Source organism: Phocoena sinus, chromosome X (genome assembly GCF_008692025.1).
Source record: "Phocoena sinus isolate mPhoSin1 chromosome X, mPhoSin1.pri, whole genome shotgun sequence".
Taxonomy (NCBI): domain Eukaryota; kingdom Metazoa; phylum Chordata; class Mammalia; order Artiodactyla; family Phocoenidae; genus Phocoena; species Phocoena sinus.
Genome location: NC_045784.1, coordinates 62,046,170 through 62,071,061, shown reverse-complemented (window position 1 = coordinate 62,071,061; position 24,892 = coordinate 62,046,170). Strand labels below are relative to the sequence as shown.

General features: G+C 42.2%; 1 protein-coding gene across 1 annotated transcript in view; it reads left to right on the top strand.

Annotated features, from left to right (window-relative positions):
- Window positions 1-22,847, top strand: part of ERCC6L (ERCC excision repair 6 like, spindle assembly checkpoint helicase) — a 44,301-nt gene extending 21,454 nt beyond the window's left edge. Inside the window, exon 2 of the mRNA XM_032620680.1 lies at window positions 18,776-22,847. Within this exon, the coding sequence (XP_032476571.1) occupies window positions 18,776-22,457 (3,682 nt within the window). The 3' untranslated portion in view covers window positions 22,458-22,847. The remainder of the gene's footprint in view (window positions 1-18,775) is intronic.
- Window positions 22,848-24,892: the final 2,045 nt, after the last annotated feature.

Sequence of the window (24,892 nt, the reverse complement as noted above, 5' to 3'; positions counted from 1 at the left end):
TGTAGCTTTGTAGTATAGTCTGAAGTCAGGGAGTCTGATTCCTCCAGCTCTGTTTTTCTTTCTCAAGATTGCTTTGGGTATTTGGTGTCTTTTGTGTCTCCATACAAATTTTAAGATTTTTTTGTTCTAGTTCTGTAAAAAATGCCATTGGTAATTTGATAAGGATTACATGGAATCTGTAGATTGCTTTGGGTAGTATAGTCATTTTCACAATATTGATTCTTCCAATCCAAGAACATGGTATATCTCTCCATCTGTTGGTATCATCTTTAATTACTTTCATCAGTGTCTTATAGTTTTCTGCATACAGGTCTTTTGTCTCCCTAGGTAGGTTTATTCCTAGGTATTTTATTCTTTTTGTTGCAGTGGTAAATGGGAGTGTTTCCTTAATTTCTGTTTCAGATTTTTCATCATTAGTGTACAGGAATGCAAGAGATTTCTGTGCATTAATTTTGTATCCTGCAACTTTACCAAATTCATTGATTACCTCTAGTAGTTTTCTGGTGGCATCTTTAGGATTCTCTATGTATAATATCATGTCATCTGCAAACAGTGACCGTTTTACTTCTTTTCCAATTTGTATTCCTTTTATTTCTTTTTCTTCTCTGATTGCCATGGCTAGGACTTCCAAAACTATGTTGAATAATAGTGGTGAGAGTGGACATCCTTGTCTTGTTCCTGATTGTAGAGGAAATACTTTCAGTTTTTCACCATTGAGAATGATGCTTGCTGTGGGTTTGTTGTATATGGCCTTGATTATGTTGAGGTAGGTTCCCTCTATGCCCACTTTCTGGAGCGTTTTTATCATAAATGGGTGTTGAATTTTATCAAAAGCTTTTTCTGCATCTATTGAGATGATCATATGGTTTTTATTCTTCAATTTGTTAATATGGTGTATCACACTGATTGATTTGCATATATTGAAGAATCCTTGCATCTGTGGGATAAATCCCACTTGCTTATGGTATATGATCCTTTTAATGTGTTGTTGGATTCTATTTGCTAGTATTTTGTTGAGGATTTTTGCATCTATATTCATGAGTGATTTTGGTCTGTAATTTTCTTTTTTTGTAGTATCTTTGTCTGGTTTTGGTATCAGGGTGATGGTGGCCTCATAGAATGAGTTTGGGAGTGTTCCTTCCTCTGCAGTTGTTTGGAAGAGATTGAGAAGGATGGGTTTTAGCTCTTCTCTAAATGTTTGATAGAATTCACCTGTGAAGCCATCTGGTCCTGGACTTTTGTTTGTTGGAAAAATTTTAATCGCAGTTTCAATTTCATTACTTGTGATTGGTCTGTTCATATTTTCTATTTCTTCCTGGTTCAGTCTTGGAAGGTTGTACCATTCTAAGAATTTGTCCATTTCTTCCAGGTTATCCAATTTTTGGGCATAGAGTTGCTTGTAGTAGTCTCTTAGGATGCCTTGTATTTCTGTGATGTCTGTTGTAACTTATCCTTTTTCATTTCTAATTTTATTGATTTGAGTCCTCTCCCTCTTTTTCTTGATGAGTCTGGCTAATGGTTTATCAATTTTGTTTATCTCCTCAAAGAACCAGCTTTTAGTTTTATTGATCTTTGCTTCTGATTTCTTTGTTTCTATTTCATTTTTTTCTGCTCTGATGTTTATGATTTCCTTCCTTCTGCTAACTTTGGGTTTTGTTTGTTCTTCTTTCTCTAGTTCCTTTAGGTGTAAGGTTAGATTGTTTATTTGAGATTTTTGTTTCTTGAGGTAGGCTTGTATAGCTATAAACTTCCCTCTTAGAACTGCTTTTGCTGCATCCCATAAGTTTTGCATTGTCGTGGTTTTTTTGTCATTTGTCTCTAGGTATTTTTTTGATTTCTTCTTTGATTTCTTCAGTGATCTCTTGGTTATTTAGTAACGTATTGTTTAGCCTCCATGTGTTTGTATTTTTTACGTTTTTTTCAGGGAAAAATAATTCATTTCTAATCTCATAGCTTTGTGGTCAGAAAAGATGCTTGATATGATTTCAATTTTCTTAGATTTACTGACGCTTGATTTGTGACCCAAGATGTGATCTATCATGGAGAATGTTCCCTGCACACTTGAGAAGAAAGTGTAATCTGTTTTTGGATGGAATGTCCTATAGATAATCTATCTGGTCTGTTGTGTCATTTAAAGCTTCTGTTTCCTTATTTATTTTCATTTTGGATGATCTGTCCATTGCTGTAATTGAGCTGTTAAAGTTCCCCAGTAGTATTATGTTACTGTCGATTTCCTCTTTTATAGCTGTTAGCAGTTGCCTTATGTACTGAGGTTCTCCTATGTTGGGTGCATATATATTTATAATTGTTATATCTTTTTCTTGGATTGATTTCTTGATCATTATGTAGTGTCCTACCTTGTCTCTTGTAACATTCTTTATATTAAAGTCTGTTTTATCTGATATGAGTATTGATACTCCAGCTTTCTTTTGATTTCCATTTGCATGGAATATCTTTTTCCATCCCCTCCCTTTCAGTCTGTATGTGTCCCTAGGTCTGAAGTGGGTCTCCTGTAGACAGCATTTATATGGGTCTTGTTTTTGTATCCATTCAGTGAGCCTGTGTCTTTTGTTTGGAGCATTTAATCCATTTAAGGTAATTATCGATATGTATGTTCCTATGACCATTTTCTTAATTGTTTTGGGTTTGCTTTTTTAGGTCCTTTTCTTGTCTTGTGTTTCCCGCTTAGAGAAGTTCCTTTAGCATTTGTTGTAGAGCTGGTTTGGTGGTGCTGAATTCTCTTAGCTTTTGCTTGTCTGTAAAGCTTTTGATTTCTCCATCATATATGAATGAGATCCTTGCCAGGTAGAGGAACCTTGGTTGTAGGTTCTTCCCTTTCATCACTTTAAGTATATCATGCCACTCCCTTCTGGCTTGTAGAGTTTCTGCTGAGAAAGCAGCTGTTAACCTTATGGGAGTTCCCTTGTATGTTATTTGTGGGTTTTCCCTTGTTGCTTTCAATAATTTTTTTGTCTTTAATTTTTGCCAATTTGATTACTATGTGTCTTGGCGTGTTTCTCCTTGGGTTTATCCTGTATGGGACTCGCTGTGCTTCCTGGACTTGGGTGGCTATTTCCCTTCCCATGTGAGGGAAGTTTTCAACTGTAATCTCTTCAAATATTTTCTCTGGTCCTTTCTCTCTTCTCCTTCTGGGACCACTATAATGCGAATGTTGTTGCGTTTAATGTTGTCCCAGAGGTCTCTTAGGCTGTCTTCATTTCTTTTCATTCTTTTTTCTTTATTGTGTTCCGCAGCAGTGAATTCCACCATTCTGTCTTCCAGGTCACTTATCCGTTCTTCTGCCTCCGTTATTCTGCTATTGATTCCTTCTAGTGTAGTTTTCATTTCAGTTAGTGTATTCTTCATCTCTGTTTGTTTGTTCTTTAATTTTTCTAGGTCTTTGATAAACATTTCTTGCATCTTCTTGATCTTTGCCTCCATTTTTTTTCTAAGGTCCTGGATCATCTTCGCTATCATTATTCTGAATTCTTTTTCTGGAAGGTTGCCTATCTCCACTTCATTTAGTTGTGTTTCCGGGGTTTTATCTTGTTCCTTCATCTGGTACAAAGTCCTCTGCCTTTTCATTTTGTCTGTCTTTCTGTGAACGTGGTTTTCGTTCCACAGGCTGCAGGATTGTAGTTTTTCTTGCTTCTGCTGTCTGCCCTCTGGTGGACGAGGCTATCTAAGAGGCTTTTGCAAGTTTCCTGATGGGAGGGACTGTTGGTGGGTAGAGCTGACTGTTGCTCTGGTGGGCAGAACTCTGTAAAACTTTAATCCGCTTGACTGTTGATGGATGGGGCTGGGTTCCCTCCCTGTTGGTTGGTTGGCCTGAGGCAACCAAACACTGGAGCCTACCTGGGCTCTTTGGTGGGGCTAATGGCAGACTCTGGGAGGGCTCACGCCAAGGAGTACTTCCAGGAACTTTTGCTGCTAGTGTCCTTGTTCCCACGGTCAGCCTCAGCCACCCCTCGCCTCTGCAGGAGACACTCCAAAACTAGCAGGTAGGTCTGGTTCAGTCTCCTCTGGGGTCACTGCTCCTTCCCCTGGGTCCTGATGCGCACACTACTTTGTGTGTGCCCTCTAAGAGTGGAGTCTCTGTTTCCCCCAGTCCTGTCAAAGTTCTGCAATCAAATCCCGCTAGCCTTCAAAGTCTGATTCTCTAGGAATTCCTCCTCCCATTGCCGGACCCCCAGGTTGGGAAGCCTGATGTGGGGCTCAGAACCTTCACTCCAGTGGGTGGACTTCTGTGGTGTAAGTGTTCTCCAGTCTGTGAATCACCCACCCAACAGTTATGGGATTTGATTTTACTGTGATTGTGCCCCTCCTACCATCTCACTGTGGCTTCTCCTTTGTCTTTGGATGTGGGGTATCTTTTTTGGTGAGTTCCAGTGTCTTCCTGGCGATGATTGTCCAGCAGCTAGTTGTGATTCTGGTGTTCTCACAAGATGGAGTGAGAGCACGTCCTTCTACTCCGCCATCTTGGTTCAGGGCCCTTGCGTGTATCTTTTGGAATTAGTGTTTTCGTTTTTTCCAGATACCCAGGAGTGGAATTGCTGGATCATATGGTATTTCTATTTTTAGTTTTGTAAGGAGCCTCCATACTGTTTCTCACAGTGGCTGCACCAATTTACGTCCCCACCAACAGTGTACAAGGGTTCCCTTTTCTCCACATTCTCTACAACATTTTTTATTTGTAGACTTTTTGAAGATAGCCATTTTAACAGGTGTGATGTGATACCTCATTGTGGTTTTGCATTTCTCTAATAATTAGCGATGTTGAGCATCTTTTCATATGCCTGTTAGACATCTCTTTGTCTTCTTTGGAAAAATATCTATTCAGGTCTTCTGCCCATTTTTTAATTGGGTGCTCTCACCACTTCTATTCAATATTATAATTTGTTTTGATTCAACACTATAATAGAGGTTCAAGACAAGAAGAAGAAATAAAAGGCATGCAGATTGGAAAGAATGAAGTCAAACGATCTGTATTTGCAGATGACATGATCTTTTAAAAATTTTTTTTGACATGATCTTTTATATAGAAAACCCTAATGAATCTACAAAAAAAAAAAAAAAAAACTGTAGAGCTAATAAATGAGTTCAGTAAATGCCGCGGACCAGCTGGAGAAAGAGGATCTCACCGCCCAGGGTCAGAACGGAAAGGGTAAGGAACTGAGATAGCACTGACGAATGGGGTCAGAAGGACCAAGACAACTGATGGTTGCAAGGCAAATTTTATTGTGCTATAGTTGTAGATTATATAGACTAGAAAAGGGAAGGTTGCCAGACGGTGGTTTACATTATCTAATGACTGTCTCGGCTCAAGGTTAACGTCCCTGGGAGAAAACCCATAAACCCAGAATCATCAAAAATAACCTGCATGTGCAGGGGGGAGACAGCTTTGCTTATCTCATTTTACATTCTTTCTGATCTCTGTCCCATGGAATGGAACAAGGAGGGTAACAAGTAGGGACAGTCCCTTCGAGCAGCGGCGGCATGCCTGGCACGTCTGCAGCCTGCTGTCATGGCTGACTGCTTCCCACAAGTAAAGTTTTAGGATGCAAAGATTAATATTCAAAATTCAGTTGTATTTATCTACACAGCAATGAAAGAAATTAAGAAAACAATTCCATTTACAATAGTATCACAAAGAATAAAATGTTTAGGAATAAATTTAATCAAGGAAGTGTAAGAGTTGTATACTGAAAACTACATTGTTGAAAGAGGTTCAAGAAAGCCTAATTAAATGGAACGATAGCCAGTGTTCGTGGGTTGGAAGAGTTAATATTGTTAAGATGGTAGTACTCCCCAAAGTGACAGACAAATTCGAATGCAATATCAAGCAAAATCCTAGCTATTTTTTCCCCCCAGAAACCGACAAGCTAGTATAAAAGCCTTGTGTAAATGCAGAGGACCCAGAATATCCAGAACAATCTTGAAAAATAACAAGTTGGAGGACTCACTGTACCTGATATCAAAGCTTACTACAAAACTACAGTAGTCAGGACACTGTGATACTTATATAAGTATATAAGTATAGGCATAGAGATCAATGGAATTGAACTGAGAGTCCAGATTCTTCTTTCCTGTAACAACATAAAGCACCCATACTTAAGGCATTTGCTAGGTGTAGGTGATTATGTTTGCTATTGTGTTTTGTTGTCTTGGTTTTTTGTCTGCTCAGCAAGCTTTCACATCCACCTTCTTCTGGTGTTAGAGCTTATCCTTTGGCCACTAGGGTGGGCAAGTAACATTCTTTAACATTTTGTTCTGAAAATAAGACATATATAGGAAAATGTATAAAATGTAAATATTCAATTTAATGAATTATTATTGTAACCACTACCTAGGTCATGGTTTGTTTTTAGATTATATTCTTGTCTTAATGGAAAGTCTTATCTACTTCCCCACTGAGGTGGCCTGAAGGTGAACTGAAGGCAGACTTGAGGGTTCAGGACTTTTTTCCAAACAACCCTAGGTTTATTCAGATTCTGGATTAATTGCTTGCTCGAAGCCCCAGAGTTTTGCACTCCAGTGCGTTGGTTAACCAGATAACCTTGGGCTGGAAGATTGGGGGCTGGAGGCACCAAAGTTCATTTCTACCATAAAATAACTTTAAAAAAATCTATTTATTTATTTATTTGGCGGCGCCAGGTCTTAGTTGCGGCTTGCCGGCTCCTTAGTTGCAGCACGTGGTCTCCTTAGTTGCGGCAGGCAGGCTCCTTAGTTGTAGCATGCAAACTCTTAGTTGTAGCCTGCATGTAGGATCTAGTTCCCTGACCAGGGATCAAACCCAGGCCCCCTGCATTGGGAGTGTGGAGTCTTATCCACTGAGCCACCAGGGAAGTCCCCATAAAAGAACTTAATATTGTTCCTGGAGACTTTTTCATTTTTAGTTAGACTTTATCTCAAAGGGCCAGTCAGGATGTTAGCCACCAAATGCTCCCCCAAATAATGAAACTATTTTTCCTGATGAGGAGCATTAGCTGGTATGATCCATCTGGATGCCAAAGCACATCCTCTGTGCCAGAATAAAAGATAATTTTGGTTTTGGCATAATTATTAATTAGCTGCTTTTTTCTGGAGTAATTAGGAGCAGGTTCAGCTGCTTTCTAAGGGCATGTAAGATGATGCTATCTTCCTATTTATTCTGGTAGGAGAGTATTTGCCCAATTCAACCAAAATTTTCAGGTCTTAAATTACAAAGTAGGTGGACTAGATCCATGTCTGCCTTTACTCACTTTAAAATAGGCCTTGCTCTTCCTGCCTGTTTATATTCTCTTTGTGACAGGATACAAAGGACCTGAAAGAGCACTGGGAACCTTGGATCTCTTTTGGGCCATATGGTTTGGTCCAGATAGTTCTTGTCTGGAATCCCAAGCCAGTGACACAGATAATAAATGCTACAGAAAGCCTTACACTGTTTTAAGTGATAGGAGAAACAGAGTACTTATATGGACAGTGTTAAGACCCAAATCAAACCTTGTGGTAGGGTTCTATCCCGAGAGACCTAGGCTTACCACTTTTGGGGTGGGGGCAGGCGAAAACATTTGGAGAAGGGATACAACCAAAGTTGATGGTACTTTTTCTTTCTGAGATAAACCAGAAGTCATGAACTGGTAGCCCATGAGCCATGTTCACAGATAAGTTTTATTTGTCCTGCCCAGTGCTTTTAAAATGTATGCACTAGTTACCATTTAAAACTCAGGAGAATTCATGTAAAAATCAGAATTTCCAAGTGGTTTTCAACCATCAGAAGATATTGGCAACTCTGGGTTCTTACTTCTGTGCTTCGATTACGATCTGGAGATGAATAGCAGCGTGCCCCCTTTACATGGGGCACTGCCCCAGTGTTGCTTTTCATACAGCAGCTTCACTTGTTTCTTTTACTTGCCTTATCCCTGTAAGTCTTTGCTTTATGACCTCTATACTTTGGGTGTATTTGGCAAGGAACAAACCTGAAGAGTTAAAATAGAATTCTGTAAGATTTGAGGCCCCCTGCTCTTCATCCCTGAGTTCCTCTCTTGAATGCTCTAATAGCCCTCTATACTTTTCCTTCATAGCTACAGTTTGTAGCTAGTTATTTATGTGATTCTTTGGTAAATGTCAGTCTCTTGTACTATGAGCTGCACAAAGGCAGAGACCTGTTTTGCTCTTAGGTATATCTCCAGCATTTAGCACAATGCTTGACATGTGGTAAATGCTTAATACATATTTGATGAACAGCTGAATGTTTCTTAGCTTATTTTGGTTGGTCAAATGTCCTCCAACCACAGTGGTTACAGTTTCACCAGTGGAGGACCTATAAACATTGGGTGATTATCACAGGAGAATATTCTAAGCGAGAACTTACTGGGGCATTACTGGGGATTGGTGCCTTCATGCTACCTGTGATTAGAGCTAATTCAGGACCAATTATGTCTCAGGATCTAAGCTTCTGCTGGGCCTTATGGCTAAGCTCAAGTTCCTCCATTAAGATCTGCTAATGTATGGTTAGTGGAAGAAGGTTTCAGAGAGTTGCAAACTCCTGGAAGGACAAAAGACTGCCCATTGTATGTGAAAGATGCTTGCTTTCTCTTAACTTTCCGAGTATCTATCCCGATCTCACCATTCCATGCCTTCAGGGAACATTTACCAAATGCCTCCTGTGGACCAGCCCACACTGCTGGTTGCTGAGGATGCAAGGAAGAAGAAGACACATGTCCTTATAGTCTAGTGTGGAAGAAAGCAAACAGAAAATTTTATATGATAGATATAAATACAGAGGATGTGTCCCTAATCCAGGCTTTGTGTGTGTGTGTGTGTGTGTGTGTGTGTGAGGGGGGGGGGGAGAGAGAGAGGGAGGGAGGGAGGGAGGGAGGGAGGGAGGGAGGGAGGGAGGGGGAGAGAGAGAGAGAGAGGGAGAGGGAGAGGAGGGGGGAGTTGTCACTTCCCTGGTGGCACAGTGGTTAAGAATCCACCTGCCAATGCAGGGGACATGGGTTTGAGCCCTGGTCCAGGAAGATCCCACATGCCACGGATCAACTAAGCCTGTGTGCCACAACTACTGAGCCTGCACTCTAGAGCCCGCGTGCCACAACTACTGAGCCCATGTGCCACACTAATGAAGCCCACGCACCTAGAGCCCGTGCTCCGCAACAAGAGAAGCCACCACAATGAGAAGCCTGTGCACCGCAAAGAAGAGTAGCCCCCGCTCGCCGCAACTAGAGAAAGCCTGCGCATAGCAACGAAGACCCAACACAGCCAAAAATAAATAAATTTACTTTAAAAAGTATATTATTAAAGGATGAGCGGGAATTAACTAAGCAGTGGGGAAGAAGCTGATGTACATGGCATACTAGATAGTTTTATGTGTAAAGGTTCAGAAGCAAGAGGAAGCATGGCTGGCCCCTTCAGAGCAGTGTAGGAGTTTAGTATTGCTGGAACACAGTGGAGGTTGGGGGAGTGAAAGCAGATCTTTGGACCTTGATGGTAGGCCAGTGAAAAATATAATATGCAGGCAAGGTGGAATGGTGGATAGAGCAGTAGCTTTGGATTTTTCAGGCTTCAGTTAAAATTCTAGCTCTGCCACTTGCTTTGCTAGCTGGTTAACTTCAGACAATTCATTTGACCATGCCATGCTGAGTCTCAGTTTCCTCATATTATAAAATGGGGATATCTGGGCCTGGGTCAGTTGTTCTGTTCCTTTTCTTAGCCAAATTATTATATCTCCTCCAGATTGCTTTACTTCCCACCTACCCACATCCATCCCCTTAAACAAATGGCAGTTCCTCAAAAAGTTAAACACAGAATTTCCATATGAGCCAGCAATTCCACTCTTAGGTATATACCCAATAGAATTGAAAACAGGGACCCAAACAGATACTTGTACACCAGTGTTCGTTGCAGCAGTATTTATAAGAGCCAAAAGGTGGAAACAGCCCAAGTGTCTACCAACAGATGAATGGATAAACAAAATGTTTTTCCATGCAGTGGAGTATTCAGACTTAAAAAGGAGTAAAATTGTGATACATGCTACAATATGGATGAACCCTGAAAGCATTATGCTAGGTGAAATAAGCCAGACACAAAAGGACAAATATTGTATGATTCCACTTGTATAAGATACCTAGAATAGGCAACATAGAGACAGAAAGTATAGAGGTTACCAGGGGCTGGGGGCAGGGAGGGATGGAGAGTTATTGCTTAATTGTTACAGAGTTTATGTTTGGGGTGATGTAAAATTTTAGAAATAGATAGTGGTGATGGTGTTACATTATGAATGTAATTAATGCTATTGAAGTACAATTAAAATGGTTAGTATGGCAAATTTTATCTTACATAGATTTTACCACAATAAAAAAATTCCCCAGAAATTTATTCTGTAATAGTTCCTGAGTCCAGAAGTCTGAAATCAAGGTGTCAGCAGGGTTAGTTTCTTTTTGGAGGCTGTGAGAGAGAATCTGTTCCATGCCTCTCTTAGCTTCTGGTGGTGCTGGCGATCCTTGGAGTTCCTTGGCATGTAGATGCATTACTCCAGTCTCTGCCTCTGTCTTCCCATGGCATTCTCCACTCTGTCTGTCTATGTGCAAATATACCTCTTATAAGGATACCATGTTGGATTAGGGCCCACCCTCATCCAGTATGACTTCATCTTAACTTGATTACATCTGCAAAATACTCTATTTTCCCAAATAAGGTCACATTCACATGTTCCAGGTCAACATGAAATTTGGGGGGATACTATTCAACCCAGTAGGAAGCCACTGCTGTGAATAAAATCTTCTGGGGGAAAGTACAAGAGTCAGAAGGGCAGAAGGGCAATGACAACAAAAAGATCCTTGGAAATATCAATGTTTATATGGGGACAGGCAGAGGGGGAGGAATTCAAGATGCAGACTGAGAAGGAATGGTTAGAGAGGTAGGAAGAAATCCAGGAGAGTGTTGTGTGCCACTGTACCCAAGGAGGAGGGAAAAGTTAACGAGGGGGATGATGGTTAGTGGGTTTTTTTGGCCACGCATTACTGGCATGCAGGATGTTACTTCCCCGACCAGGGATCAAACCCGCACCCCCTGCAGTGGAAGCGTGGAGTCTTAAACCACTGGACCACCAGGGAAGTCCCATGGTGGTCAGTGGTTTTATTTATTTTTTATTTTAAAAAACATTTATTTATTTATTATTTGGCTGTGCCAGGTCTTAGTTGCAGCACACGGGATCTTCGTTGCGGCATGCAGATCTTTAGTTGCGGCATGTGGGATCTAGTTCCCTGACCAGGGATTGAACCCGGGCCCCCTGTATTCGGAGCTCAGAATCTTAGCCACTGGACCACCAGGGAAGTCCCTCAGTGCTTTTAAATGCAGCAGAAAGGTCAAGAAAGACCAAGAAGTGGCCATTGAGTTTGGCAATATGGAGGTCATTGGTGCCTTTGGTGAAAACAGTTGCGTTAGGGTGCTTGGGTAAGAAGCCAAATTGCAGTGTGTTGAGTTATGACTCCCAGTTATGTGTGCCTTTGAACTGAGAGGCAGCAGTCTATGGGCAAAGCAGGCCCCGTTTTTTTTTGACCCACCACCCAGATTCTATTATTAACATTTCACTATATTTGTTTTTATCACATATCTACTGTACCAATCCATCTCATTTTTTGGATGCATTTCAAAGTAAGTTGCAGACATCAGGATATTTCCTCCTGCTTCAGCATACTTACCATTAACTAGATTTCAATATTTTAGGTTTTTTTTCTTTTGAAGTAAAGTTTACATACCAAGAAATGGACACACCTTAAGTGTACATTTATTGAGTTTTGACAAATGCATACACCTGTGTAACCCAAACCCCTGTCAAGGTATAGAACATTATCATCACCCCAGAAAGTTCCCTTATGTCCCTTCCCAGGCAATCCCCACTCCCGCCTTCTACCTCCAGAGGCAACCACTGCTCTGATGTTTTCTACCACAGATTAGTTTTGCCTATTACAGAACTTCACGTAAGTAAAAAAAAATCACACTGCTTCTACTTTTATACCTGGCTTCTTTGGCTCAGAATAATGTTTTTGAGATTCATACATGTATGAACTTATGCATGCTTTCATACATATGGTAGTTCATTCTTTTCTGTTATCGAGTAGTATTCTATTATTTGAATATACCACAGGTCGATAATTCAAGCTGATGGACAGTTGGGCTGTTTCCATTTTTTGGCTATTAAGAGTAAAGCAAGGGGACTTCCCTGGCAGTCCAGTGGTTAAGACTTCGCCTTCCAATGTACGGGGTGTGGGTTCAGTCCCTGGTCGGGGAGCTAAGATCCCACATGCCTTGGGGCCAAAAAAACCAAAACATGAAGCAGAAGCAATATTTTAACAAATGCAATAAAGACTTTAAAAATGGTCCCCATCAAAAAAAATTCCAAAAAAAAAGAGGGCTTCCCTGGTGGCGCAGTGGTTAAGAATCTGCCTGCCAATGCAGGGGATATGGGTTCGATCCCTGGTCTGGGAAGATCCCACGTGCTGTGGAGCAACTAAGCCCGTGGGCCACAACTACTGAGCCTGTGCTCTAGAGCCCATGAGCCACAACTACTGGACCCACGTGCCACAACTACTGAAGCCCGTGGTCCTAGAGCCCATATGCTGCAAGAAGAGAAGCCACTGCAGTGAGAAGCCCATGCACTGCAACAAAGAGTTGATGGCAACGAAGACCCAATGCAGCCAAAAATAAATAAATTAAAAAAAAATTTTTTTAAAGAATAAAGCAGTGTAGGGGGGTTTTGTTTGTTTGTTTGTTTGCGGTACGCGGGCCTCTCACCGTTGTGGCCCCTCCCGCTGCGGAGCACAGGCTCCGGACGTGCAGGCTCAGCGGCCATGGCTTACGGGCCCAGCCGCTCCGCAGCACGTGGGATCTTCCCAGACCGGGGCACGAACCCGTGTCCCCTGCATCGGCAGGTGGACTCTCAACCACTGCGCCACCAGGGAAGCTCTGTTCGTTTGTTTTTTATTCTTAGATGTCCATCTCACAAATGGGGCTAAACAGGGGAAAGCTATTAAATAGTTAGTAATACTTGCTATTTGACTGAAATGTGGACCATACTCTCTTCTAATTTATCCCAGAGGTTGCTATTTAATAATAAGTTTGTATTTATAAGTTATTATTATAAATTATTTTCCACTTTGGTTAAAATGATCACCCCTGGAAGTAAGGCCAAAAGGTGGCCATCTTCCCAGTCTAGTTCTATGATCCAGGTGTGTGTGTGTGTGTGTTTTGGTTGCGTTGGGTCTTCATTGCTGCATGTGGGCTTTCTCTAGTTGTGGTGAGCGGGGGCTACTCTTCGTTGAGGTGCACGGGCTTCTCATTGCGGTGGCTTCTCTTGTTGTGGAGCATGGGCCTAGGTGCGTGGGCTTCAGTAGTTGCAGCACGCAGGCTCAGTAGTTGCGGCATGCAGGCTCTAGAGCACAGGCTCAGTAGTTGTAGTGCACAGGCTTAGTTGCTCTGTGGCATGTGGGATCTTCCTGGACCAGGGCTCGAACCCGTGTCCCCTGCATTGGCAGGCAAATTCTTAACCACTCTACCACCAGGGAAGTCCCAGTGATCCAGGTTTTGATGGACCAGTTTCCAATACTGGCATTCAGGTCATCTGCAGGTTTTTTTTTTTTTTAATATTTATTTATTTATTTGTTTGTTTGTGCCAGGTCTTAGTTGTGGCAGGCGGGCTCCTTAGTTGTGGCTCGTGGGCTCCTTAGTTGCGGCTAGCCGGCTTCTTAGTTGCAGCATGTGGGCTCCTTAGTTGAGGTAGGTGGGCTCATTAGATTTGGCTCGCAGCCTCCTTAGCTGTGACTCACTGGCTCCTTAGTCACGGCACGCAGGCTCCTTAGTTGTGGCATGCAAACTCTTAGTTACGGCATGCATGTGGGATGTAGTTCCCTGACCAGGGAACGAACCCGAGCCCCCTGCATTGGAAGTGTGGAGTCTTAACCACTGCGCTACCAGGGAAGTCCCCATCTGCAGTTTTTATGTCAGCCACACATGTTTTATTGATTCTGATTGAGAATCAAAAGACTTAACCAGTTGTGTATGATGTATCCACATGCGTCTTGAGAAGGGGACTGGATACATAGAGATGTGTCAGTGAGCTCCTTATGAGGGGGCTGGATCAGGATAGGGGAACTGAGTTCTTTTTAAAAAATTTTTATTGGGCTTCCCTTGTGGCACAGTGGTTGAGAGTCCGCCTGCCGATGCAGGGGACACTGGTTCGTGCCCCGGTCCGGTAATATCCTACATGCCGCGGAGCAGCTGGGCTCGTGAGCCATGGCCTCTGAGCCTGTGCGTCTGGAGCCTGTGCTCCGCAACGGGAGAGGTCACAACAGTGAGAGACCCGCGTACCACACACACACAAAAAATTATTGAAATATAGTTGATTTACAATGTTGTGTTAGTTTCAGGTGTACAGCAAGATGATTCAGATATATATATCTGAATTAGATCCTTTTCCATTATAGGTTATGGGGAACTGAGTTCTTGTGGGAAGGACAGCGATAACTCTACTCACGTGGACTGAGATTAGCAAGACCAGGCTCCTATACCACTACCAGAGGCCCTGTGGCTGGTGGTCAGGTTAGAAAAGAGCAACTTCTGGTTGCTTTGCAAGTGAAGCTGATAAAGTTTTATTGGGTTGGGGTCTTTGCATTTAGTTCCCTGTCTTGTCACATTCCAGAAGAACATCATAGGGAATGTTCCAAAGGGCCCTCCAGATTAAGGAAAACCTAGTGCCTGGCTCTGCAGTTTAAGCTTGTGTCTTTTCAGCTGCTGATTTGCAAACACTGCTTTGTTTAGCAGGGCTTAGCTTTTTGGCATATAGGTATAGGATGGCTAATTGGTTTCTCCTGGTAGGAAAACTTTGCAGCATCTATGCCTGGCATTCCCTCTGTGGAGAGGAAATGCTTCGCAAGGTATCAGGCAAGGAATGGAAAGGTGGAAGATGGGATGGAATTGTTGAGATGTTAGTTGGCTGTGGTTGAAGATTTTTGCATCCGGGGAAACAGAAAGTACTTTTGGGCAGAGATGGTTTTAAATGGCCACTTGGGCAGGATTTCTTAAGGCAAAGATCTTTAGGATGGGTTAGGACCCAGGGAATTAGCCGCTGGGCAGTTCTGCCAATGCAAGGGTAGCTTTGCAGGTACAGGACTTGTAGCCTATGTTTAATGGTTGTGTCTTTTTCCTCCAGGAGTTGTTTGTATGCAGTCTTTCCATATGTCCTTTAAAGCATTCCTTAAGGGAACCATATTCTAGGCATGTAATTTAGGGTACAATCATTAAAATGTAAAGGTTTTTGTTTTGTTGTCCCTTGCTATGGAATTAAAACTCTCTTTTGGGTTGACAGTTTTGCATCTGAATAGTTCTTTAACATGTAAGCATCTTTTTAAAACTATTAAATTTTGGAAAAAGTATTTGAGCCCATGAAGTATTAGCTGAGTTCTCCAGATCATTAGGGATCCTATGCATTACAGATGGACACATGATTGCAGTGGTAGTAAAAATGACATGTTTTCCTTCCAAGCCCAGGATTAAAGGGTAAGTGGCTAAATCAAACTGTATTACAGAAAGCATTGTAGTCTTGTAAATAACAAGATATCCAGAGCAGTGCTATAAAAAGCAGATTTCATTTTTTTCCTCCGATTCCATTATAGGGAAAGAATACCATCCTAGGTCCAACTTTGTTTTTGGAGAAGACAGGGTGGAGGGGAAGAGCTGAGATGCAGTATTAGATCTGCTAACTAGAGTGTTCCAGGGACTGGGAAGGTAGTTTGGCTGACAGCAGGGGGGTTTGACCCAGCCAGAAAGTGGTGGTGTCCAACGAATACTGAAAATTCCAGTTGTGGTTCAGGCAGAAGGTTGACAAATGTGGGAGTTCCAGAGGATGGGTAGAAAGAACTCAGTAGTATGAGTCTTGGGCTGGTGGTAAGAAGTCTAGGCAGGCAGTTGCCATTTTAGAGGTTGGTGCATGATTATGGGGACTCTGGCCAAAAACTAGGGTTCAGGGGCAGCACTTTTCTCTCTGGGGAGGAGGCCTGGCTGGAGTTAGAAGCCCAGGCTTCATAGGGGTTCAGGATACTGGGTAGATGACCGGTTCGGGAACTTGGAGACAATCTAACAGTAATAAAGAATGACATAGACCAAGGCAGAAGACCAGTTATCCAGGTGAAGACACCCTGGGGGTGGGAAGGGCCAGGATGAAAGGGAGAACACTGAATGGGTTCAGGGTCTGGCTCTCGGGTAGAGGAGCCTAGTGGTCACCACTATAGCATCATGTTTGAGATCGAGTAACGGGGAATGTAACTTAATTCTAAAGTCCACCAGAGTAGGGGAGGTGGGCAGCTAACCTGCCAGGGTAGGAATGGCAGAGTTTTGTAGCCAGTGGGCTCTTTTCTTCGTTTCTTCATCTTTTCATTCACCTGACTTTTTTTTTTTTTTTTTTTTTTTGCTGTACGTGGGCCTCTCACTATTGTGGCCTCTACTGTTGCGGAGCACAGGCTCCAGACGTGCAGGCTCAGCGGCCATGGCTCACGGGCGTAGCCGCTCCGTGGCATGTGGGATCTTCCCGGACCGGGGCACGAACCCATGTCCCCTGCATCGGCAGGTGGACTCTCAACTACTGCGCCACCAGGGAAGCCCTGCCACATCTTCTTTATCCATTCATCTGTCAATGGACACTTAGTTTGCTTCCATGTCCTGGCTATTGTAAATAGAGCTGCAGTGAACATTGTGGTACATGACTCTTTCTTAATTATGGTTTTCTCAGGGTATATGCCCAGTAGCGGGATTGCTGGGTCATATGGTAGTTCTATTTTTAGTTTTTTAAGGAACCTCCATACTGTTCTCCATAGTGGCTGTATCAATTTACATTCCCACCAACAGTGCAAGAGGGGGTTCCCTTTTCTCCACATCCTCTCCAGCATTTATTGTTTGTAGATTTTTTGATGATGGCCATTCTGACTGGTGTGAGGTAGTTTTGATTTGCATTTCTCTAATGATTAGCGATGTTGAGCATCCTTTCATGTGTTTGTTGGCAATCTGTATATCTTCTTTGGAGAAATGTCTGTTTAGGTCTTTGGCCCATTTTTGGATTGGGTTGCTTGTTTTTTTGATATTGAGCTGCATGAGCTGCTTGTATATTTTGGAGATTAATCCTTTGTCAGTTGCTTCGTTTGCGAATATTTTCTCCCATTCTGAGGACTGTCTTTTCGTCTTGTTTTTAGTTTCCTTTGCTGTGCAAAAGCTTTTAAGTTTCATCAGGTCCCATTTATTTTTGTTTTTATTTCCATTTCTCTAGGAAGTGGGTCAAAAAGGATCTTGCTGTGATTTATGTTATGGAGTGTTCTGCCTATGTTTTCCTCTAAGAGTTTTATAGTGTCTGGCCTTATATTTAAGTCTTTAATCTATTTTATTTTTGTGTACGGTGTTAGGGAGTGTTCTAATTTCATTCTTTTACATGTAGTTGTCCAGTTTTCCCAGCACCACTTACTGAAGAGACTGTCTTTTCTCCATTGTATATTCTTGCCTCCTTTATCAAAGATAAGGTGACCATATGTGTGTGGGTTTATCTCTGAGCTTTCTATCCTGTTCCATTGATCTATATTTCTGTTTTGACACGTTATATTTGGAAAATAAAGTTAGTAGGGCTTGGGGGACTGTTGGCTAAGGGGTGAGGTGGTTAAAAAGAGGGAGAAGTCAAGGATACCTCATATTTGGTTTGGAGATCAAGGATGATCTTTCTATTTCTAGCTTATATGGCTAAGTGGATGGTAGTGTCATTTATTACCACACAAATGGGGAAGCATGTTTATTTATTTATGCATTCATGCATGCTGCACCAGGTCCCAGTTGTGGTACACGGGATCTTAGTTGTGGCATGCAGCCTTCTTGGTTGCAGCATGCAGACTCTTAGTTGTGGTATCCATGTGGGATCTAGTTCCCCAACCAGGGGTTGAACCCGGACCCCCTGCATTGGGAGCACAAAGTCTTAGCCACTGGACCACCAGGGGAGTCCCGAGAAGCACGTTTTAAGAGAGGAAATAATAAGTTTAATTTGGGATTAATTGAATTGGAGGTGCATGTGAAACTTTCAAGTGGAGATGTCCAGAAGGTAATTGGAATATGGGTCTAGACTAGAGCTTGAGGGCAAGCCCTGTTGGAGAAAGTGCTTTAGGAGTTATGAGCATATAGGTGGGAGTGGAACCTCTGGGAGACGATGAGGAAAGAGTAAAAGGAGTGAGAAGAGGGCCCAGGACTGAGCCCTTGTGGAGGAAGAATAGGCGCCTAAGAAGGACAAAGAGAAGAAAGGGCCAGCGATGGGGGAGGAAACCAGGTGGAATCTACAGGAATCCGGTGGAAGGAGGGAATTGTAAGGAGAGAGTAATCAATAGTGTGAATAGAGGTCCAGAAATATAAGGTCCGAGAAGTGCCCATGTATCTTCCTGTTTCGATGCTCCCACAATATAGGTTGGTTTGTTACTGTATGTGCAATAACCTTTCCACATACATTTCCTACAACTAATGCGTGAAGTTGTTGCTGGCAGTGTCTGGTGGATATTTGTGTCTTCTTAAGTGGTGCCAGCTTTCATTGGCATCTTCTGTGCTCATCTTTCCCATCCTGAATTGAGGATATTGAAAGCTCAACTGTGGCTTGGATTCCAAAATGGACTCTAAAGTGTTCTTAGACTGAATGTTCAATCCGTTTCCTTTCTTTCTAATCTCCTACCTATCAATCTATATATATCTTTTTTTAAACTTTTTTTTTTTTTTTTTACAGATACGTGAAAGAGGCCAAAGAAGCAACTAAGAATGGAGATCTGGAAGAAGCACTTAAACTTTTCAATTTGGCAAAGGACATTTTTCCCAATGAAAAGGTGATGAGCAGAATCCAAAAACTACAGGAAGCCTTGGAGGAGTTGGCAGAACATGGAGATGATGAATTCACGGATGTGTGCAACTCTGGCCTGCTGCTCTATCGAGAACTGCACAACCAACTATTTGAGTACCAGAAGGAAGGTGTAGCTTTCCTCTATAGCCTGTATAGGGATGGAAGGAGAGGTGGTATTCTGGCAGATGATATGGGATTAGGAAAGACTGTTCAAATCATCGCTTTCCTTTCTGGTATGTTTGATGCTTCACTTGTGAACCATGTGCTACTGATCATGCCAACCAGTCTCATCAGCACGTGGCTAAAAGAATTTGTCAAGTGGACCCCAGGAATGAGAGTCAAAACCTTTCACGGTCCTAGCAAGGATGAACGTACCAGAAACCTCAGTCGGATTCAGCAAAGGAATGGTGTCATTATCACCACGTACCAAATGTTAATCAATAATTGGCAGCAACTTTCCAGCTTGAATGGCCAAGAGTTTGTGTGGGACTATGTCATCCTTGATGAAGCACATAAAATAAAAACCTCATCTACCAAGTCAGCAATATGTGCTCGTGCAATTCCTGCCAGTAATCGCATCCTCCTCACAGGAACCCCGATCCAGAATAATTTACAAGAACTGTGGTCCCTGTTTGATTTTGCTTGTCAAGGGTCCCTGCTAGGAACATTAAAAACTTTTAAAATGGAGTACGAAAATCCTATTACTAGAGCAAGAGAGAAGGATGCTACTCCAGGGGAAAAAGCCTTGGGATTTAAAATATCTGAAAACTTAATGGCAATCATAAAGCCCTATTTTCTTAGGAGGACTAAAGAAGAGGTACAGAAGAAAAAGTCAAGCAACCCAGAGGTCCAGCTTAGTGAAAAGAGTCCAGATGTTGGTGTCATATGTGAAATGCCTTCCCTTTCCAGAAAAAATGATTTAATTATTTGGATACGTCTTGTACCTTTACAGGAAGAAATATACAGGAAATTTGTGTCTCTAGATCATATCAAGGAGTTGTTAATGGAGACACGCTCACCTTTGGCTGAGCTAGGTGTCTTAAAGAAGCTCTGTGATCATCCTAGGCTGCTATCTGCACGGGCTTGTGGTTTGCTGAATCTAGGAGCTGTCAAATTCTCTGTTCAAGATGAAATTGAAGGGGAAGATTCCTCAGATGTGGACCATATTGATCAAATAAGTGATGATGCACTGATGGAAGAATCTGGAAAAATGATATTTCTAATGGACCTGCTTAAGAGACTGCGAGACGAAGGGCATCAAACTCTGGTGTTTTGCCAGTCAAGACGAATTCTAAACATCATCGAACGCCTGTTAAAGAATAGGCACTTTAAGATATTGAGAATCGATGGAACAGTTACTCATCTTGTGGAACGAGAAAAAAGAATTAGCTTATTCCAGAAAAATAAAGATTACTCTGTTTTTCTGCTTACCACTCAAGTAGGTGGTGTTGGCTTAACACTAACCGCAGCAAGTAGAGTGGTCATCTTTGACCCTAGCTGGAATCCTGCAACTGATGCTCAAGCTGTGGATAGAGTTTACCGAATTGGACAAAAAGAAAATGTTGTAGTTTATAGGCTAATCACTTGTGGAACTGTAGAGGAAAAAATATACAGAAGACAGGTTTTCAAGGACTCATTAATAAGACAAACTACTGGTGATAAGAAGAACCCTTTCCGATATTTTAGTAAACAAGAATTGAGAGAGCTCTTTACAATTGAGGATTTTCAGAACTCTGCAACCCAGATGCAGCTTCAGTCTTTGCATGCTGCTCAGAGGAGATCTGATAAGAAACTAGATGAACATATTGCCTTCCTGCACTCTTTGAGGATAGCTGGAATCTCAGACCATGATTTGATGTACACACACGACCTATCTGTTAAAGAAGAGCTTGATGTGATCGAAGACTCTCACTATATTCAGCAAAGGGTTCAGAAAGCTCAATTCCTTGTTGAATTCGAGTCTCAAAATACAGAGTTCTTGATGGAAAGACAAAAAGCTGGAAACGAGGGGATATGGCTGAGAGAACCTGTATTTCTTTCTCAAACAAAGAAGAAATGCCATGAATTAAATAAACCACAGCCTCGGCCTTCACCTCTTCTACCAACTCACCACACCCAGGAAGAAGAAATCAGTCCCCAAATGGCAAGTGTAATCATTGAGGATCTGCCCGAAGAGAGTGAAAAACAAGATCTCGCCAGGAGAAAGATGAGCGTTACCATCCCACAAGATGGTAGGCACCCGTGTGCAAGTACATTTGATGCTGATTTTGTAGCTACTTTACCCAAGGGGTGTGAAGATGTAGAAGAGATTTGGACTGACTCTGTATCAGGAATGGCTCTCCAAAAAGAGGCATCGCAAGAGGGGCCTATGCGGGAGGCACAGCAAGAGAGCCCTCAGGGAAGTTTCAATTTTTTACCTAGCAAGTCAGTCAGAGCTGATCTTGGGCCAAATCTAGATCAACTAGAGGAGGATGAGATTTTACATCACTGCAATCCCTGGCCTGCTAATCCCGAAATAAAGGAATATCAAAGGCCAGAATCGAATGTATCTGTTATTAAGATAGCTGATGATGACTTAGCAGCAGCCCACAGTGCACTACAGGATGCTCAAGTGAATGAGGCCAAGTTGGAAGAGGAACCTTTAGCATCTTCAGCACAGTATGCATGTGACTTCAATCTTTTCTTGGAAGATTCTGCAGACAATGGACAAAATTTTTCCAGTCAGTCTTTGGAGCATGTGGAGAAAGAAAATAGCTTGTGTGGCTCTGCAGCTAATTCCAGAGCAGAGTCTGTGCATAGCAAAGCATGTCTCAGTGTGGATCTTTCTGAGAAAGATGATGAGCCAGAAGAAGTGGTAGTTAATGTGAAAGTCAGAAGGAAAGCTAGATGTATCGATTCAGACGATGAAGTTGAACATGATACTTTTATTACAGATACTTCAGGCACAAACCCATTCAACACATCTCCCTTCCCGTTTTTATCTGTAAAACAATTTGATGCCTCAACTCCCAAAAATGACATCAGTCCACCTGGAAGGTTCTTTTCACCTAAAATATCTGATAGTTTAAATAAGTCTATAAACTCTAGAAGATCCCTGGCTTCTAGGAGGTCTCTTATTAATGTGGTTTTAGACCATGTGGAGGATATGGAGGAAAGACTTGACAATAGCAGTGAAGCAAAGGTTGTTGAAGATTACCTGGAGGAAGGAGCGGAGGAAAGCAGTGGTGAAGCCCCAGAGCATACAGAAGAAGATCCTTCCAGAGAAACACTGTCTTCAGAAAATAAGTCTAGCTGGTTAAGTACACCTAAGCCTGGTGCTCTGGCTCAGGAGACCTTTCCTGGTGACCCTGAGCCTTTGTCTGGTGGACAGTTGGTTGACTCTCCCCAGGATGAGGCACTGGAGGCTGCAGACGACTATGAGACTCTTGTCTTGCGTGGAAAAGAACTGAAAGAGTGTGGAAAAATACAGGAAGCCTTAGACTGCTTAGTTAAAGCACTTGACATAAAAAGCTCAGATTCTGAAGTCATGCTCATGACTTTAAGTTTGTATAAGCAACTTAATAAAACTTGAGAATATAACCTGTTTATTGTATTTTAAAGCAAAACTGAGTATAAGGTAATTTGTTCCCATAATTGGATTCTTTGGGAGCATGAAGCATTCAGGCTTAAGGTGACAGAAGTCAAAAAGGGAGTTTTTGTTTCCAACTTTTTTTTGTAAATTTTGCCTTTACCACCTGCTCCTGCTTTCTCCTATACATATATTCTGGTATTCTGAGCACGAGGTTAATATTTCTTTACTCAAATATTCTTGTATTTTTCTTTTAGGCATACTCTATAAACGTAATAGAACTGTGTTATTTCTAGAGAAATTTTTGTAACATTACTCTGGCCATTTTAAATTTTTTTCTGAAAATGATCAATTTTGTATATCACAGTTCAGATAATATTAAAGTTACTTTTCATTTACTTTCTTTCACTGAGATGATTGATATTGGCAAATGCATATAAAAATTCATTTAGGCAGAAGTTTGTCATTAGTATTCCAGATCTAAGACCCACTTAACATGCTATTGTAGGCTCTCGGTTCACTATAGCCGAAGACTAGGATAAGCTACCTGGTGCTGGGCTTCTTTATCACAGGTACCCTACCCTGGAGTCCCTTTGCCTACCATTTGGCCATCCTTTACTCACCACCAGCTGCATTCTGACACATGCTAGCACATTGTATCTTTGGGTTGTAGACTGAAAAGGAGTTAGTTTGGTTCCCTCCCAGAAACATAAAGTGCAGCACAGCACTCTGTGCTCTGTCACTGGAGAATTTATCAAGTACTGACTATGTATTAGGTACTCTACATAGGTTTCTTGTTTAATCCTTTGAGGTCGAGGGTAGCATTTCCATTTTTTAGTTGAGGAAATGGCTCAGTGAGGCTGTGACCTGCCCAAGATCACGCAGTAAGGGGTGAAATGGATTGTTAACCGTGTGTTACCTAGTGAAAAGCCACTATAATAATTGACCTTTTTTTTTTTTTAGCGCTTTAGTTTTTCATTATTTATTTATTTTGGCTGCACTGGATCTGTGTTGCTGTGCACAGGCTCTCTCTAGTTGCGGCGAGCAGTGGCTTCTCTTGTTGCAGAGCACGGGCTCCAGGCATGTGGGCTTCAGCAGTTGTGTGCACGGGCTTAGTTGCTCCGAAGCATGTGGCATCTTCCCGGACCAGGGCTGGAACCCATGTCCCCTGCATTGGCAGGCAGATTCTTAACCACTGCGCCACCAGGGAAGCCCCTAGGTTATTTATTGATAGTACAAAATTTTGCTCTTACCGAAAGAAATTATTACAGTTGCCCCTCAGTATCCAAGGGGGATTGCTTCCAGGACTCCCTGCGGATACCAAACTCCGCAGATGCTCAAGTCCCTCATATAAAATGGTGTAGTATTTACATATAACCTACACACATTCTCACATGTACTTTAAAATCATCTGTAGATTACTTATAATACCTAATACAACATAAATATAAATTGCAAATAGTTTGTAGATACAGTATAAGTGTTATGTGAATAGTTAGGCCTGTGCATGGCAAACTCAAGTTTTGCTTTTTGGAAGTTTCTGGAATTTTTAAATTAATTTTTGGCTGCGTTGGGTCTTCGTTGCTGCCCGTGGGCTTTCTTTAGTTGCAGCAAGTGGGGGCTACTCTTCGTTGCGGTGCATGGGCTTCTCATTGTGGTGGCTTCTGTTGTTGTGGAGCATGGGCTCTAGGCGCATGGGCTTCAGTAGTTGTGGCTCACGGGCTGTAGAGCACAGGCTCAGTAGTTGTGGCGCACGAGCTTAGTTGTTCCGCGGCATGTGGGGTCCTCCTGGACCAGGGCTTGAACCCGTGTCCCCTGCATTGGCAGGCGGATTCTTAACCACTGCGCCGCCAGGGAAGTCCAGCCCTGGAATTTTTAAAAAAATATTTTTGATCTGCAGTTGGTTGAATCTGTGAATGCAGAACCGTGGATACAGACGACTGACTAATATTTTAGGGAGGGTGATATGATTGAATACATGTCATTATTGAAAAAAATCCCAGTAATAACACTGTGTGATTCAGCAATTCGTAGTCTGCATCTAACTCCAGCTCACCGTTTCCCTACATGGACCGAATGGCTGTGGCGCACGGGCTTAGTTGCTCCGCAGCATGTGGGATCTTCCCGGACCAGGGCTCAAACCTGTGTCCCCTGCGTTGGCAGGTGGATTCTTAACCACTGCACCACCACGGAAGCCCCTAGAGATGGTTTCTAAGTTAACTTATGGGATATACTGAGAATCAGATAAAGCAGTTCTCAGAGGGAAGGGACTAACAGGTTAAAAGGAGTCTGCTTGACTTATCTTTTTTTTTTTTATAAACGTCAAGTTTTTTTTTTGGTAGGAGTTTATTAATTAATTTTTTTGGCTGTGTTGGGTCTTCGTTTCTGTGTGAGGGCTTTCTCTAGTTGTGGCAAGCAGGGGCCACTCTTCATTGCGG